This window comes from Petaurus breviceps, unplaced genomic scaffold, assembly GCF_028583685.1.
Source record: "Petaurus breviceps papuanus isolate PSGF00001 unplaced genomic scaffold, PetGlider_PUasm1.0 582, whole genome shotgun sequence".
In the NCBI taxonomy this organism is placed as follows: domain Eukaryota; kingdom Metazoa; phylum Chordata; class Mammalia; order Diprotodontia; family Petauridae; genus Petaurus; species Petaurus breviceps.
In genome coordinates, this window is record NW_027186390.1 from 558032 (window position 1) to 576732 (window position 18701).

The 18701-nt window shown below is 38.3% G+C and overlaps 1 protein-coding gene across 1 annotated transcript; it reads left to right on the forward strand.

The window, feature by feature from the left end:
* The first annotated feature begins 1921 nt into the window (after positions 1-1921).
* GCM2 (glial cells missing transcription factor 2) lies at positions 1922-17717 on the forward strand. Its single transcript, XM_069103460.1, has 5 exons — positions 1922-2011; positions 10989-11241; positions 12926-13038; positions 14145-14267; positions 16854-17717. The coding sequence occupies exons 1-5, from the start codon at positions 1922-1924 to the stop codon at positions 17715-17717; spliced, it is 1443 nt and encodes a 480-aa protein (XP_068959561.1).
* The last annotated feature ends 984 nt before the right edge of the window (positions 17718-18701 follow it).

Genomic DNA, 18701 nt, shown 5'->3' on the forward strand with positions numbered 1-18701 from the left:
TCCCCAGTCTCCCAACTCCAGACACTCAGGCAGACTTCTGAAGGCTCATCCTTCCACATTCCCCAGTCCCCGCATTCAGTTTCATAACAACCCTGATCTCTACCACCTCCTTCCACTAAACAGCCTACTTCAGATTCAGGATCCTGCGTGGGGAAATAGAAAAGGGCACTCTGGATCCTGAGTTGGAAAGTAAGGAAGGTGCAGAGGAAAGTCAATAAAACCAATCAACTCTCCAGGAACTGAGTCTCCCTTCACTTCATTTGCCTGTGTATGTCAGAAGGAATATAGAACCTCCGACAGGCCCACCCATCCCTAGCACCACTACCACAAGCACCCCAGATGAGGGGGGAATGCTTTGGTTGAAATAATTTATCCATTTCAAAAAATCACGGGTAGTAACGGTTGTGGCCAGGTGAAATTGAGTTGGGATACAAGGGAGATTTTAACAGAACCAGAAAATGATGAGCTCAAAAAAATTCTCATCTTGTAGGAAGAGGCTGCTTTGCTCCCGGAAAATGCTCACAACCAGTACAATGGAGAAGGAAAGTGGAGACAACTGCTGCATAGGACAGTCTCTTCTATGGAAATAAGAACCAGAATGCTCTACCAGAGAGTCTGAGGCCCTAGAAGTGCCTGCGAAAAACTCTGGCAGAAGGAAAATACAGGCTAATACAATTAGATGATGGCAGCACATATACCCAAGGTCTTGCACTAGAAAGCATCTTGGAGTTGGCTGCCAGCTGGCCTGTGTTTAATACTGGTCTCTGCCACTTATGTGACTGGGGACTCTCAGCTCCGGACTTGTTTCCTCTTTGTAAGAGAGTGAGTTGGAATATTATTGTAAAGTCACCTTTTAATTCTCTAATTCTGTAAGGTAGACCAGAGTTCCCCATATCTTTAGGCTTAAGCAAAGTTGTCTACATTGAAATGTTCACTTTAATAGATAAGGTTCATTTGGATCTCACTACAATTTTTAAAAATACTTTTACTGAAATATTTTGTTTTTACGTCATTTATATTCCTCAAGTGTATATCCTTCCTCTTTTTCTCCCTTAGCTATCCTTTAAAACAAAGAATTAAAAAGAAAGATAGGAGACAGTTCAGCAAAACTAACAAACATCTCACCCAAGTCTAAGATTTTATGAAGAGTTCCCTGTCCATAGTCCTACAAAGAAGGGAGGACAGTGCATTGCCATATCTTCTCTGGAGCCAGGGTTGATCACTCAAATACAATTTCCAGAGCTGTTACTTCATAGCTTTTCCGTGGAAGTTAGATTCAGGGGCAGGAACCCTCTATCCTTCTGTACTTCAGGGGGCAGAACTTGGCTGGGAACCTCACCTCCCCTAGTGTAGGGAACTCGCCGCCGCCACTCGAGAACTATAAGTGCTAGCTCCTGGCTAGTTCTCCTCTCCCGGGAGTGCTTGACTCAGGCTCCCTCTAGTCATTGAAAGGATTTCGGGATTCAGGGATCTGTCCATTGATCAAATCAACTGTTCAGGAGCGACAGGACTTTGGGCATAAGAAGGGCGGGGAGAAGAAACTGCCCTCCCTTCTCAGTCTACATAAAGCAAGGAGGAGCCTCCACCGGCTGGTGGTGAAGTGTGCTCGAAGGGCATTGATCCTAGCAGTTCGTCCTCTTCAGCACCAAAGTCCTGGACACAGCTCATACTCTCCCAGGGCTGTTTTCCTTCTCCATGGGAGATGCTTTCCCTTCTCTCCAAAAGTGGCCTCCTTAATTTCTAAAACTTGGCTCTTTTTGTTTTAATAAGGGGAAAAAAATCCTATAACTTCCTTCTCAGTTCCAAAACTATTATTGATTTTTTTTTTTAATCTCAGATTAACGGGTTTAGGTGAAGGTGTTTCCCTAACCCCCTTGGGGGCAAGAAAGACTAAAGAAAGCAGAGAAAGGGAAGTTCGAAAATGGCAACGGATGCCTTTGAGGAGGTCGACTGCACATGTTCCTACGGGATGAAACTCAACTGGGACATTAATGATCCCAAAATGCCTCAAGTAAGTGAGAACTGTGTTGAGGGACTAGATCTATTAAGCCCACTAGGGTTTTCTTTCAACAGAAAGGCAGAACTCTCTCTCTGTCTCTCTTTCTCTTTCTGTCTCTTCCAACTACTTAGTTTTACTTTGCATAAATACCAGTGAAACCCTTTATCAGAGTGATGGCCCCAAATTTTGGTCCACATTCCTATTTTCAGAAATAAGCCTTACACTCTCTTGCAGTGGAAAGGGATAGAGACTGTGCCCCTACTGTCAACAAGTTAGCTTTCAGAAATTTGACTTTTGCAAGCAATTTTGAAGTAATTAGATTGAAATAGGACAAGAGAGAGAACAGAAATGCATCTCTGATCTACACATCTTGATTCTCCCAAAAGCTTCTCCCTGAAATTTGGGCCATAATTTTCATGTTATAAGGTTACTCTTAGAAAAAGAAAGCTTGTGCCTTTCTTGAAATGTACAGGAAAGATTTTAAAGCCTGTTTCATATGATTTACATGTTATTACTTCCAAGTAAAAACATGTGGTATGACTATGAAATAATGTGACTAATTTTTATTCAAATTTGACAGTCTCCACATCAGACTAAAAGTAATCCATTGCAAAGGAATCAAAAAAAGGAAGCCTCTTCCAGTAGTGCTGGCTAGGCTCAAATCATTTTTGTTGCTCTACTTTTAATACTGCCCTCCAATCCTAAATATTATTCTCTTGAATATACACAGCCATGTATATGGAGATCTGCCTTCTTTGAGGGTGGATTTGCATTTTGGAAGAAATTATGTTGTTTCCCCTAAACTAAATTCATTGAAGGAAGGGACTGTTTTCTTTTTCTATATCCCTAGTATTAGGATAGTATTAGGCACTTAATAAGTGCTTACTGATTAATTGATTGATTTTTTAATCAGTCAAAAGTCAGCAAAATTCAAAACCAGGCAATAAGGTAGGTAAGTAGACTGAGCAATTCCATTTTTGGTATAAAAAATAGGTATAATTAGAAAGCAACTTAACTTACTTCCTTATGTAATCCATTAAAAGTCTGTAAAAATATTTCCAATCTATAAAATAAAGACAACGGACTAAATGGAACCTAATTCTTTATATTTAGAAAATAACTATTTCTTAGGAGAGTAAAAGGCAGCTTTGCTTAGTTGAGTCATAAGCTTGTAGTCAAGACCTAGAGTTTAAAGAAGATCCTAAGACAAAAAGAGTTTAGAGTCAATTATACCTTAGGAATTAGTTAATCTAATTATTTCGTTTGATGAAATGAAGCAATTGATGACCAGAGAACCCAAACTCACCACTTCATAGAAAATGTGGGACTTGGGCAGCTAGAAGGAGCAGTGAATAGAGCACTGGCCCTGGAGTCAGAAGGACCTGAGTTCCAATCTGGCCTCAGACACTTAAGACAAAAAAACTAGCCATTTGACCTTGGGCAAGTCACTTAACCCCAGTTACCCTACCTTCTCCCCTCCAAAAAGAAAAAAACAAAAAACAAAACCCACCAAAAACCAAAAATATGGTACAGGGGAAAGAACATTGACTTGGGAGACAAGAGATCTAAGAGCCCCGGTTCTTTCACTACATTGATGTTAACTATAATCCTAAAATATTGACTTCTTTATTGTACTAAGTCCATGGTGTGTTATAAAGTACAGAACTTGGGTCAAAAGATTCAGCTTCAAATCCCAGCTCTGCTATTTACTACCTATGTGATCCCAGGAACTCTCTGGTCTTCAGTTTCATCATTTATGAATTTAAGAGATTAGAGTAGATGATCTCTAGGTCTCTTCCATCTCTAAGTCCTATGAAAAGGTTTAATTTTGATAGCCATCAAAAATAGACTGAGTTCTTAAACAAATAAACCTAACTAGTTCTTTCTTTGGGTGAAAGGGAGAGCGCCTGTGGACAAATGAGATAAAAATCATAAAACAATTAGCACAGTACCTGGAACATAGTAAACACTACATAAATATTAGTTCTTTCTTTTTCTTTCTTGTTTCTTTCTTTCTATTTCCTAGGTAGAGAATAGGTGTAATATTTCTAGAGATACAAAAATGTCGTTAAGTTGTTATGAGGGGATCTGGATTTTTAAAGTGAGAGTTCAGTATATAGAAAATAAATACCACTTCTGGAATCCTTTTGCAGTTTTGGACTTTGACCATATTATCTATTTGGTTGTGTGAAGAAGTATTCCTGGAAGGGCAAGATTAGTTTTCTGCCACCAAACCCCAAAGCTGCCACACATAAAGATTTCTCTTCTGTATATCCTATTCCCATAAAACTAACTCTCAGCCTCAAGGAAAACTGACTGATCACTTCCTGACTAGGGTATGTTGTGCATTTTTTCCTTCAATTCAACCATTATAAGGTCTGGGTTCAGAAACTTTACTAGAAAATTCAATTAAATAAATATTTATTATTGGTGGGATCATGGTACAGTGGAAAGAACATTGGCTCTGCAGTCAGAAGACCTGGATTCAAATCCTGCCTCTGAAACCTGCTACGTCTGTGACTTGGGACAAGTCCTTCAACCCCCCTTGACCTCATATTCTTTATCTGTAAAATAAGAGTGTTGGACAAGATGGCTTCTGAGGTCCCTTTTAGTTCTAGATCTGTGAATCTATGATGAGTACTTAGTATTTTGGGGGGTTTGTGGGGGAAGGAAGGCAGGACAATTGGGGTTAAGTGACTTGCCCAAAGTCACATGGCTAGTAAGTGTTAAGTATCTGAGATCAGATTTGAACTCAGATCCTCCTGACTCCAGGGCTGGTGCTCTATTCACTGCGCCACCTAACCACTTGATAAGTACTTAATATTTACAAGGTGCTGGCAATATAAAAGCAAAAGTGAAAAAGTCCCTGACTTTGGAGAGCTTATGTTCTCTTGGAGTGAGGAAAAGACTAAAATACAATTAAACAAAGTGCAGCTCTTAAGATGGTAAAGTCATTTTGGAGTAGATCTGCTCTACCATTTACCACTTCCTGACTCTTGACCCCCTCCTTCATCCTTTCTTCAGCCCTCCCAACCTGGTGGGGGAAAGGGTTGATTGGCCTGACTAAGTCTTGTCTACCGAATTTAGGTAGACTAACCCATAACTAATTGGTAAATTAGAGTTCTTCATCAATATATATGACTTGTTAAAATCAATAATCAATAACTGAGATTCATATAAAACCTTAATGTTTAAAGGGCTTTTCACAAATTATCACATTGGATCCTCATTTACATGCCTTTATAAAATAAGTAATAGAAATAATATTTTCTCCATTTGACAAATTAGGAAACCAAGACTCAGAGTTGACTTATCCAGGATCATGGAACTGCCCATTAGTGACGCTGGGATCAAACTCATGTCTTCTGACTCCAGGTCCAGTGTTCTTTTCAGTACACCACAGTTGCCTATAAAAATAGCTAGCATTTATATAGCAGGTACCATGATAAGTGTTTTATAAATATCATGTCATTTGATCCTCACAACACCCCGGGAATTTAGATTCTGGTATCCCCATTTTGTGGATAAGGAATCTGAGGCAAAAAGGATAAGTGACTTGTCCAGGATCTCACAGACAGTAGGTGTCTGAGGTCAAATTTGACATCAGCTCTTCCTAACTCCAGGCCTGGCACTCTATCCGCTCTACCTCCTAGCTGACCATTACAACTGACACATGCAAATAACAAGGTGTATTCTTTTATCTATTATTAGTAAAGATATTGTGATCCCTTCAAGGAAGAAAAAAAGAAAGAAAAAAATGCTAAATATAACCCTTTTCTTCCCCTAAGAGATTGGAGATTCACTGATCACAATCGCTTCTCTCTTTCCTAGATGATTTTCAATGTAGGGTTGGTTCTCATTAATTGTATCTTAAAGAGAAGGGTCTCTGTATTCTGGGGAGGGGGAGGAAATGAAAATTGCAATGTCCTTTCTCAAATAAGAAAGCATTTTAAATTAAGCCTATCATGGTTCTTTTTAGACTATTGTAGTTGCATCATAATTGAAATTAAGCACACATTAGTTGTATTTAGTTTGGGACTTTATTTTATCTACAATTTTTTAAAATCTAGGTATCTGGCCATTGTGGTCATTAGTAGGATGGTGTGTTATTGTGGAAAGGGCCCTAGATTTGGAATAAGAAGGCAGCCTGGGTCTGACTCTGATCTCTGCCACTTAATAGCTGTGTGACCTTGGACAAAGCACTGAATCCCTGTAAACTTCATTTTTCTCTGTAAAATAAAGGGGCTGACTCAGTTTGCTATCAAGGGTTAAAATACAGCTTTAGTAAAGGCAGTCACGCTGGCTTTGGGGTGGGAAAGGGATGGTAGATGGTGAAAAGAGTATACGCAATGGATATAAGTAAAGACATTTATATACTGAAAGCTATTTTAGTGAAGGACCACTACCACATGTTTCTTGATAATTCAGACATTACTCAGTGACTAAGGCATTATAAAATAGAAGGCTTGTAATAAAAGTTGCCAGTGTATCTTTCTGGTTTAATTTTCCTTGGTGACAGTATTAAATTTTTTTAATGTTTTATTGATCCTTTTCAACAACACATTCATTTTCCAAAGTGCTCCTTCTCTTCCTACTACTACTCAAAAAACTTTCCCTTGAAACAAAGATTCAAAAACAAACAAGTAAGCAAAAAAGCAATTCACTGAAACCAACCAGCCTATTACCCATTCTACTTTCATAGTCCTCTACCAGAGATAGGGAGAGAGGGAGGGAGAAAAGTACATTTTCTCATCTATTGGGGTGGAAATCAAACTTCATCATTACAATATCAAAGAATTCAGTTTTATTTTATTGTTCTTCCTGTTTACTTTGTTGTTATTTTCCTGGTTCTATTTATTTCACTGTGTATTTATTATTACTATTGTTATCATTATTATAAACATTTACATAATACCTTAAAATTTGCAAAGTATTTCATGCATATTATTTCACTTTATCTTCACAGCAGCCCTGGGAAATAGATTCTATTATTATTCCCATTTTACATGTAAGAAAACTGAGGCAGACAGAGGTTAAAACATGATATTCCCAGGGTCACATAGCTAGTATGCATTTGAGGCTGGATTTGAACTTATATCTTCTTAAATCTAGGTCCAGGACTTTTTCTGCTGCACCACTTAGCTGCCAAAGACTTCCAATAGGCCTTTGAATTCTTCATAGTCACCATTTCTTATAGCATGGTAGAATTCCATTACATTCTTGTAATATAGTTTATTTGCCTATTTACCAACCAATGGGTTCCAGTGCTCTGCTTCCATATAAAGTACTGACATAAATATTTTAGAATATAAAATACCTTTCTGTCTTTGAGCTCCATGAAGATATTTTACTTTTTAAAAGCATAATTCTAAATTGTTTTTCAGAAATGTTAGACCATTTCAGTGCTCCATCAACAGTATAATAGTGGACCAGTCTCCCCACAGCCCCTCCCATATTGGCTATCTCCACCCTTTGTCACCTTTGCCAGTTTGCTGGGTATAAAGTGAAACCTGAGAATTTTTAAAATGTTCATTTCTCTTAATAATTTGCAGTCTTTCATATGGCTGAAAATAATTTACAAGTCTTTTGAGAATTGTTTATTCACATGTTTTGAACTATTGGGGAATGACTCTTGGTCTTATATATTTTTGCTGATTCCTTTTATGTCTTAGAAAAAAGATCCTTTTCAGAGTTGAGGCAAATAATTTTTCCTAATCAATTTATCTCATCCAAATTAGAGAGAGCATTAATTTGCAAATATTCATGTGGCTTAAGAACTAATTCCCATGAAATCTTTATTTAAGATCCCTTTTTTGGGTGTCACAATGAATAGAGCACTGGCCCTGGAGTCAGGAGGATTTGAGCTCAAATCCAGTCTCAGACACTTGACATACTTACTAGCCATGTGACTTTGGGTGTCACTTAACCCCAAATGCCCTACCTTCCCCCTCCAAAAAGAAAAAAAAACTATCCCTTTTAGCACTAGAATTTGGTGGTTTATTGATTCCAAATGGCAAAATAATAATATCAAAGTATTTTTATGTTCTTTTTTAAGTCTCTATTTCACTTATTATTTGTGACATTAATAAAGGCAGCTAGGTGATACAGTAGAAGAACTCTGGGCCTGGAGTCAAGAAGACCTAAGACCAAATTCAGCCTCAGATATTAATTAGCTGTGTGACTGTGGGCAAAATAACTCTACCTCTGACTCAGTTTCCTTGACTGTAAAATGAAGGTAATAATAGCACCTACCTTGCAGGGTTGTTGTGAGGCTCAAATAAGATATTCATAAAGTGTTTAGCACAGTGCCTGGCACATGGCAGGTCATCAGTAGATGTTTATTTCCTTCCTTCTTTCATAATATTGGAAAATTAGGCACCTATTTGAAAATTTCATAGTGCTTTACAAATATTGGGACTAATTCCACTGGGAAGGAAAAATAAAACTGCTTATAATTCACATGGTACACTGATGTAAACTCTTCTGAAATGCCTGCTACATGCAAGTCACTGTCTTAGGAGCTAGGAATATAAAGATAAAAATAAAAAAACATTCCTACCTTCAAAGAACTTAAATTATCAAAAATCATTTCCCACCACCCCATTCCCCTACCCATGGCAAACCTGAGCCCATGGAGGCCCCCTTCCCACCCTATAATTCTATAAATGGACCTCCAGTCTGTCCAAGCTGTGTACACTTCCCATGCACCTTCTCTTGAGGGTGAACCCCAAAATGGTATTTGCTTTCCAGGAAAGAAAGTTTGCATGTTCCTGTTGCATCTTCCCACCTGAAAAATGTGTCTAATTCTACCCTCTTCAGGCCCCAATATATTCCCCAATAGACATGGTGTGTACAGCCAAGTCAAAGGGCTTATATAATGTGTCTGCCATTGCTGCAGGGGAGAGAGGGCAGGAGTGATTAGGGGACAAGAAGAAAATTATTGCCCTTAGCCTGGGAAGGTATTGGGTGCAGATAAGGGGAGGGAGAGGCAGGCAGTGGCTGCCAGCCTGATGCATGGCTCAGCTACTCCCTTCGGTTTTAATAGTTCCTTCACACAGCCCATTGGATTGCCTTGCAAACCTCCTAGGACATGCACATTCCACTTTGGAGACCCCTGTTCTATGACACTGTTTAGACATTTTGTGTAAACTTCCCAACTGGACTCTCTTGGTCACTCATATTTTTCTCCAGCATATACCAATGCTGCAGTGTATTTGACAGGCATGGGCTGTGGAATCACTGGACATAGATTTAGAACTAGAATGTGCGTTCATGATCATCTAGCCTAACCCCTTATTTTATAGATGAGAAAACTTTAGCTTTAGAGATACTAAAAAACTTGCATGGAACCATTCAGCTAGAAAGGAACAGTCAGGATTCAAACTCAGACCCTTTGACATGAAATGCAGTATTTTGTCCACATATTCTGCTGCCTCCCATTTCTCTTCATTTAATGTTATGCTAATTTAAGGGGGATTCCCTATCACTTGTCTAAGGCATCCTTTTTAACTTTGAAGGATGTATGACTGTGGAGTGAGGAAGGAATAGCAGGTGAGAGAGTTGGGGGAAGTCAATGTTTTGTATTATGTATTTACCTCATAAAAGTGCTATTAAGACTAGAAGGGGTTCACCAGTGGGTATTATACTCTGGGGGAAAGAATACTGTAGAGAGGTGAAGATGCTTACAGCTTAAATTCTATTTCAATGGAAAGAAAATAGAATATGCAAATCATCTTGAACTGGAATTCTATCACTTGGTATATAGTAATAGGACTTCACAGTTTATAAAATACTGCGCATATATTATGTTATGCAATCCTCACAACAATCCAGTGAGGCAGGTACCCCATTTTAGAGATGAGGACACTGAGGCTGAGATAAGTTAAGTGACTTGCCCTGGATCACACAGCTAGTGCCTGCCTGAGGTAGGGTTTTAATGCAGTTCTTCCCAACTCCAAGTTCAGCACCGTTCACTAGTGTGAACTTGGAAATAAATTCATGGAGTCACAGAATTTGAGAACTGTATGGAACTTTGGAGAATTTTAAAGTGGAAAAGACTTTACAGATGGGAGAAATTGTGTCATAGAAATGAAATTATTTCCCCAAGTTCACATAACTAATAAGTGTCTGAGATGAGAAGAGTTCAGTTCCTTTGAATATAAGCCCAGTGCTCTTGTCAATATCCCATTTCATCATCAGACTGTGATTTACCTGATCCATAAATAAGATGATCCATAAATATGATGATAAGATAAATAAGGTCCATAAATAAGATACATAAAATAAAGCTCTATTCTGTATCAAAATCATCTCCTTTTTTGGCTTTAATTTATTTTAACTTGGAATATTTTCCCAATTACATGTAAAAACAATTTTAACATTCATTTTTTTTAAAAAATTTGAGTCCTAAATTCTTTCCCTCCTTCCCTTACCCCCCTTCCTGAGACAGTAAGCAATTTGATATAGCTTATAGATGTGCAGTCATGCAAAACATGTTTCCATAATAGGCATGTTATGAAAAAAAAAATACAGACAAAAAAAACATACCACAAGAAAAATACAGTGAAAAATAGTATATTCAGTTCTTTCTATGGAGGTAGGTAAATTTTTTCATCATGAGTCCTTTGGAATTGTCTTGGATCATTATATTGCTGGGGATAGCTAAGTCATTCACAGTTGATTATCATATAATATTGCTGTTACTGTGTGCAATGTTCTCCTGGTTCTGTTCACTTTACTTTGCATAAATTCATCTAAGTCTTTCCAAGTCCTTTTTTTTTACTTTGAAAAGAACCAGTTCTCACTGAAGTAAACTATTAATTTTTTTTAAAATGTAGTAGATGGAGGGCTGAACATCTAGTTTTCTCTATACTAGTTTGCTTTTATCTAATGCATTCTCTTTTCCAATCTTTCTTCTTTCTCTGTTCTTCCCTATCCCATTCTCTTCTCCATTTCCAAATTCCCGTTCTCCATCCCTCATCTCTTTCAGGAGCTCAAACACTTCGATCACTTCAGAGAATGGCCAGATGGCTACGTTCGCTTCATCTACCGAGGAGATGAGAAGAATGCTCAGCGGCATCTCAGCGGCTGGGCCATGCGGAATACCAACAATCACAATTGCCTGATCCTCAAGAAGTCTTGCCTTGGTGTGGTGGTGTGTACACGTAGCTGTTACCTCCCAGATGGCTCAAGGCTGCAGCTTCGGCCTGCCATCTGTGACAAGGCCCGGCAAAAGCAGCAAAGTAAGATGGGACTGAGGGGTTGGGGGTAGGGCGAGTGATGACTCACCGTCACACAATATTAGATCTTGAAACAGTGTCATTTAACAAATGACAAAACCCAAACTCAGAGGAGTTAAGTGACTTACTAAAGGTCCCACAGGAGACCTTCATTATAAAAAGAGTACTATTCTGAAATCAGTATTTTTCCATGGTGGTGAGAAGGAAGTGGAGTGATATTAGAAGATTTTCTAAGCCCCCAGATAAAGGGTCACTTATTATTTTATGAAAATGTGAAAACGGGCAGACATAGCTAGCCTTAGGCAAAGTTGTGGAGCAGATGAAGTTTGCCATGGGTGTCTTCTAACTTAAGAGGGTAGCTCTCTCCCTGTGGGAATGTCTTCTTATGGGATCCAAGGTGGACCAAAAGGGAGAGAGATACTCTCTTGAGTTAGAAAATGCCCAAGGCAAACTTCATCTGATCCACAGTTTTGCTCAATGCGAGCCATATTTGCCCATGTTCATAATTTCATAAAAAAATAAATGACCCTTAATCCAAGGGCTAAAAATATCATCTCGCTTTCCTTCTAACCACCATAGGGAAACACTGATTTTGAAATAATGCTCCTTATACAACAAGGTCTCCCTTACACTCCTCTTTTTATTACTGGCATTAGCTCCAGTGCACTCAGATTCCCTTTTGACTCCTATCTACCAAAAAGTGGTAATTCTGTTAATGAGAAAGTGGAATGGAATAAGAAGTGTGGTGGTTATTGTCATCAGTCCCACATACCCTACTCTAGACCAAACATGGGCATCAGCATTACAGCTAAGGTTAAAGACTAGAGGCATCAAAGCTGTGGAACTTTGGAGCTGAGAGGTTATCTCGTCCAAAATTCTCATTTTATAGATGAGGGAAACGGAACCCAGAGACCTAAGTGACTTGTTCAGTGTCACACAGCAATGACAAGACTAGCACTGGAAGTCATGTCTTCTTCCCCCTACAGTGTGCTACCTCCATTAGTTCATTGCCCCAAATGTTTACATTTTAACAAGGCACTCCTAGAGATACAATCCCAATGCCTCACCCCAAAGAAAAGAGTCGCCAGTTGTGACAGGCAGATGAAAAGGGGGTTATGAGGTGAAGAGGGAAGGAGCAGTACTCAAATTACACTGTGTAAGTGACTAGAAAGAGATTTCCAGAAGCCATGAAGGATGTCCTGTCCTTTGTTTAAATAGTTCTATCATTTTGTACTTTAGTTTCAGGTTTCCCCAGGGAACAAGTAAAGATGTAAAGTTGTGAAGGTGCTGGTAAAATCTGGGTAAAGGCTACACAGAGGTGAATAGAAGGGAGGAATGAATGAGACAGAGAAAAAAAGGCAGCCTCATAAATTGAGATACTAACTTGACTGAGCCCAGATTCTCTGCTTCATTTCTTATATTTCTGTCTTAGCTAATTAAGTAGACAGACTCTTTAAAGAAGCATGGAAAGTTATGGCCGTTGAGCTACCAAAAAACATGTGGTCAAATATTCTGATGTACTGATCTATTTAGATGGAGTGAATCAGCTTGGTCACTGGTCAAGTGATCTAAGACAACAAACGGGATTTTGAAGTATAACTATTATCTTTCCTTCAGTTGGAAGGGTCTGTGGTGGTAGTGTTTTGAATGAAGAGAGACCCACTAATATCTTCCCTTGATTTGGCAGAAAAAGCATGTCCCAATTGTAATTCAGCTTTAGAGTTGATACCTTGCCGAGGTCACAGTGGCTACCCTGTTACCAACTTCTGGAGGCTCGATGGCAAAGCAATATTTTTCCAGGTAAGATAAATCTATGCTTTCTGATCAGGATTTAGAACAATTCTATATAGGTCCAGAGTGGGAAGTGTTCTCGTTTTTTTTTTTTTTTTGTCTTTTTGGAGGGGGAAGGCAGAGCAATTCAGGTTAAGTGACTTGTCCAAGGTCACACAGCTAGTAAGTGTTAAGTTTCTGAGGCCAGATTTGAACTCAGGTCCTCCTGAGTCCAGGGCTGGTGCTCTATTCACTGTGCCACCTAGCTGCCCCTGGGAAATATTCCCAAAAGTTGTTTAGTCTAACCCCTTCATTATAGGTAAGGAAAATGAAGCCCAGGGAAATTTAATAATTTTGCCAACGCTGCAAAGATAGTGCCATACTAAGTAGAAGAAACTATTTGCTATGATAAATTTGAGGACAAAATATCCCCAAAGACTTTGTGATATCAATTATCTAGATCCTGGCTTTCAGTAAGGTAGGGTATTATTTTCAATTTTGACAAGTGAGGTTATTGAGACCCAGAAAGGTTAAATTTATTTCTCAAAGTCACACAACTAGTTAGTGACCATAAGGAAAAGAAAGGAGGAATTAGAATCCAAATCTCCTGTTTCCTAGTGTAGTGTGTCAGGTAGCACAGTGGACAGAGTGTTGGGCCGGGAGACAGAAAGACTTAAGTTCAAATCCAGCCTCAGGCACTTATAAGCCTTATTACCCTGAGGAAATCACTCCAACTCTGTTTGCCTCAGTTTTATCAACTGTAAAATGGGGATAATAACAATACCTTTCTTGCAGGGTTGTTGTGAGAATTGAATGAAATCATATCTGTAAAGTGCCTGGTACATAGTAGGAACTATACAAATGCTTCTGCCCTTCTCTTCCCTCTTCTTTATGTCACGCCTAAATAGCCCTGAATGGTCCTCTAAATACAGCTTATGTAGTTTATGTGGAGAATCTTTCTCAAGGTAGCTGTACAATTATAGTACTTTCTGGCAAACAGAAATCTTTTCTATATGGTTATTCATAAACTATCATACCAATGGTTGCTCTTAAAAAGTCAGGATTCTTGGAATTGTTCTGCATCCTGTCTATACTTAGGTAAACACAGGCATGACTAGTATTTTGAACTGATGCAGGCCAAGGGAGTTCATGATCATCCAAGACCAGAGAGTAAATCAGAGACAGAAGCAAGAAGAAGTGCTATTAAGAGACAAATATCACCTCACCAGGCTCAAAAGAAAAGGAACATGGAGCCACAGGTATTACCTTATGTCTGCATGGTGCTTTAGAATTTAATTGGCTTGTTTATTCATTGAGAAAACATATTAAGAACTTACTATATGGGAAAATTCTGGAGAAAAAAAATAGATTCTTGTTCCTGCCCTCAATGAGTTCCTAAGTTTTTTTTTTCCATTTCATACTCATTAGAACCCTAAGAGGTTGGTAAGGTCCCATTACTTATTTATATGCATGGTGTTTCCCCCTATAGAATGTAAACTCTTTCAGGCTAGAGACTTTCACTTTGGCCTTTCAATGCCCAGCACATTTTATAGGGCCTGGAACACAGTGGTTGCTAAATTAATGCTTGTCAATTGATTGGTTGTGATGAGGAAATATAAGGGGAAGAGAAAGAATTTGAGAGTGCTCTCTTTTAAAAAAAGATAACACAAAAATAAAATGAATATACATACTCGAGGGATTCTTCTGAGTTGTTGACTTAAGGAGTAGACAAATTTTTTGTTGCTGGCAATTCAGTCCAGGAAACCTGTTTTCCAAGGACAGTTTCATAGTATGGCTAATGTTGTTATGAACAATGGCACAAGCATTGTGTTGGATTGGGAGTGAAGGGGCCTAGGTTTAAATCCTTGTTCTGCTTCATGGCCTTTTGCAAATCACTCAGTCTCTCTGGGTGTCAGTTTCCTTATCTGTAAAATCTGTGTTCAAATCCTGCCTCTCTCACTTACTACTTCTGTGACTTTGGACAAGTCACTGGTATTCAGTCTCCTCATCTGTAAAATGAGGGAATTGGACTTGTTGACTTCTTATGTCTCTTCCAGCCCTAATCTATGATCCTCTAAACTAAATAAGTGCAGTAAGCATAGAAGCCATGGAGATAATACTGAAAAAGAGACATAAACCACTCCCCCCACTCAGCCACGCTGAGTTGCCTGCTATCACTCCATATTCTTCTTAGTGGTCACACTTACCTTCAAGCCATTTAACTTGTGGCTTTCTTTTCTTTTTTATGTTTAGTATAATGCCTTACATGCCAGGAATATTAATTTATTAACCTAGAGGTTGGTTCCTCCAACTGGTACTACTCTCCACCATAATCCATGGAGGGTCAGGATTATAGGGTAATTTAGAGAGCTGCCCTTTAAATGATGCATCTAAGGAACATATTTGTCCCAGGTGACCTGATGTAATCATAATAATAGGGAGAACCAGATTACCCATCACAGCTCCTCAGAGGCCACCTACGATGGATATTGTTATTCCTCCCTTTGATAAATGCAATCAATCTCCTATCCAACTTTGCCCTCTATAATCAACTTCTTCTCTGCTCTCCCCACACACTTCTACTATAACATGAGGGAAATTACCTCCTTCCACATATGTGTATTAACTCTAAACATTAACCTAAGGACTAGATAAAAACCATATAGAGCCAGTGGAAATGGAAGTTTGGTTATTTTTAATTAGCTAGTCATAGAGGTCTAGGAGTTATTTCTCCCCAGTTTAATTCAGAATCAGATAATCAGCTTGCATTGTGCTCACTGCTGTACTATGCAATAGAAAGGACACAAAAATATAGGGCCTTTTTCTTTTCCTTAATTTTTTAGAGTTTGCCTCCTTAATTGAGTTAGACAAACTATAAAGTACATGACACAATCAGTAAACAATTAAGTATTAAACTCTGCAGTTCTGGTGATCAATAAAACAGAAGTTGGGGAAAGAGAATGTTTAGTGTGGACTGGAACAGCCTGAGTAAGGAAAGACCATTAACCCATTCTCACGTGTATGTGACAATGAGATTGACCTGACTGGTATGTGAGTGAGGGATGGGGAGTTGATAATGCATATTAAATAGCAGATAGGAAATGAGATTGGGTAAGGTTATAGATCTCAATGGTGGAAAGGACCTTAAAAATCACGTAATCTAACCCCCTTCATTTTACAGTTAAAGAAAGTGAAGTATAGTGAGGTTAAGTGGTTTAACCTAAGATCACATAGTGAGGTGAGATGGGTTACTCCATGAAAGCCTTTAAATGGTTCTGAGTTATCTTTAACCTATAAATAATAATAGCTAATATTGATGTGGCACTTATGTGCGAGGGACTGTGCTAAACATTCTGTATACCATTTGCTCTCTATCTCTAGAGTTCCTGCTCTTTCTATCCAGCCCTAGTCTACATCCTGAGCTATCCCCAGCACTTACAGAGTGTCTAGCATCTAGCAAATATTCAATAAACGTTTGTTGACTGACTGGCTTACTGTTTGGAGCTGCTATCTTGAAATGTTCTTCCTGTGAGAGTTCTGAAATCTTTACTTTTCTTCCTAGTTACAGGAGCTAGCAACATTATTGATATAGAATGAAGAAAATGGGATTTCCATGAAAATGTTAACATAAAGGATAATGAGGCTTTGCATCCCAATCTATTTGAAAGATACATTATTTATTTCAGAATGCTTTTCTTCCAGTTAGGTTATTTTTGCAATCCTTTGCTGTTTTTCCTAATTACAGACACACACTGGGGCAAAACTGACATAGCTTACTGATATCATTGTATATTAAAGATATACAAATCATCTAATTCTTCATCTGCCTTTGCTTTATTTTTCAGATTGAACAGTATCAAGACACCAGTGGTCATTTCATTAATACTTTGTCCAGTTCAGAAAACCTCGAAGGGTTCAGTATATTTACAGATACCAGCTTTCCTATTCCAGTTCAATCTTACTCTTCTTTCCCAAAATCTGATCCTTACAAAGCTACCTATGACTCAGCCTGCTTTCAAGAAGACATAATCCCATCCTTTCAGAAATGTCCAAATCCTAAGATCTATATGCCTAGGCCAAATTGTGGCTATGAATTCACAGTCCCCAATTATATAAACTCTAACCCATATCCCAACCTCTGCAGAGATTCCAGTAAAAAACACAGTGACACAGACTGGACTTATTTCAATGGACCACACTATAGTGTAAATTCACTTAGTACCCATGATCAGAACTTGGATATCTCCAGCAAATATCATGGGAGAAAAGCAACTCTTGGGAAAACTAGCTGTGGGGAGAGGAATAACCAGGCCCCCACCACTCACCCTTATTATAATTCAGAGTATTCCTGCAGGTACCTAGGGAGAGCCTCACCAGCTCTACAGACAGTGATCACCACTACCACTAAAGTATCCTATCAGGCCTATAAATCACCTGTTGTGAAATACAGCAACAATGTATGTGATGTGAAAAGTCTTCAAAGTTGTAGTCGCATGTCAGATTGCACCCCGAGGACCATCTATCCAGAAGTTAAGATTCAAGATGACTGTCAAGAGAGCAAATCCACATTGGCATACATTGAGGAACCAATTCCACCCAAGGGAGAGAGAGGAGAAATTTGCGATATGTATCGATGTGGGCTGGCCCCTGGAAACAATTATTCTGATCAAATAGATCAGCTCTTTAGATGTGAGAATGAGGACTTCTGAAGGACAATCCGAAGTTCAACAAAGCTGATTTCACTTTTGAGAGCATGACCACACATTGTGCAAGTGATGACTACAATACTTTAGTGACCCATGATTTCATTGGTGCAGACACTCCCTCCCCTGACACAGATTATAACCCACACTTTAATAGATGGCTTCATGAGTTGCTATGACAAAAAAATTTTTTTTATGATTTCATGGCCAATCATTTGATCTGATAACAAACCATTTCGAATTTAGATAGGCTGGCCCTTGGAAGATGGACTTACAATCTGAACCTATTCTCAAAGTTTCTATATCATTTCTAGGTATCATTATTCATATTTTATAAATGATAAAACTGAAATGACAAGAAGTTAAACAATAAGGCTAATTAATGGAGAAGCATAGGGCAGAGCCCAGGTCTTCTGACTCCTTTGTGCTTTTTCTAGAAGATGACATTGGGTCAATTGCATATGATCTCATGTTTCATTTCCACAGCTGATAAATAACTTGAGAAGATTATTTGTATGTATGCAATGCCTATATATGTAGCTGGCTAAGTTTTCTGAACCGAACACTATTGAGTGAGCTCTTTAGGGGCCCCATTTTTTTCTTTTGGGAGAAAAAGGCTGTTTAGATTTTCAAATGAAAATAAATATAACAATTACTAATGTTTTAAACACTAAAAGCCTAATAGTAGTGCAGTTGTATTAAACTATATTTATCTTGATGTAATTTTAAAACTACAACAGATATTTTTTTTCATTTCCCAAGAATATCATTCTTCCTGTCCTACCATTCTAAATGAAGCTTTCTATTTTTTTTTTTACTACATGCAAAAGCAAGGTATTTAAATCAGTATATCAGAGGTTCTTGATTGCTTCAAGCCAAAAGAAGAAATGGAAGTTCACATTAGCACATTTTATACAAGTCTATATTAAATAGATTAGAAGTTTCCTTTCTAACACTTATTTAGTGACATTTGCTATGGCTAGATAGCCA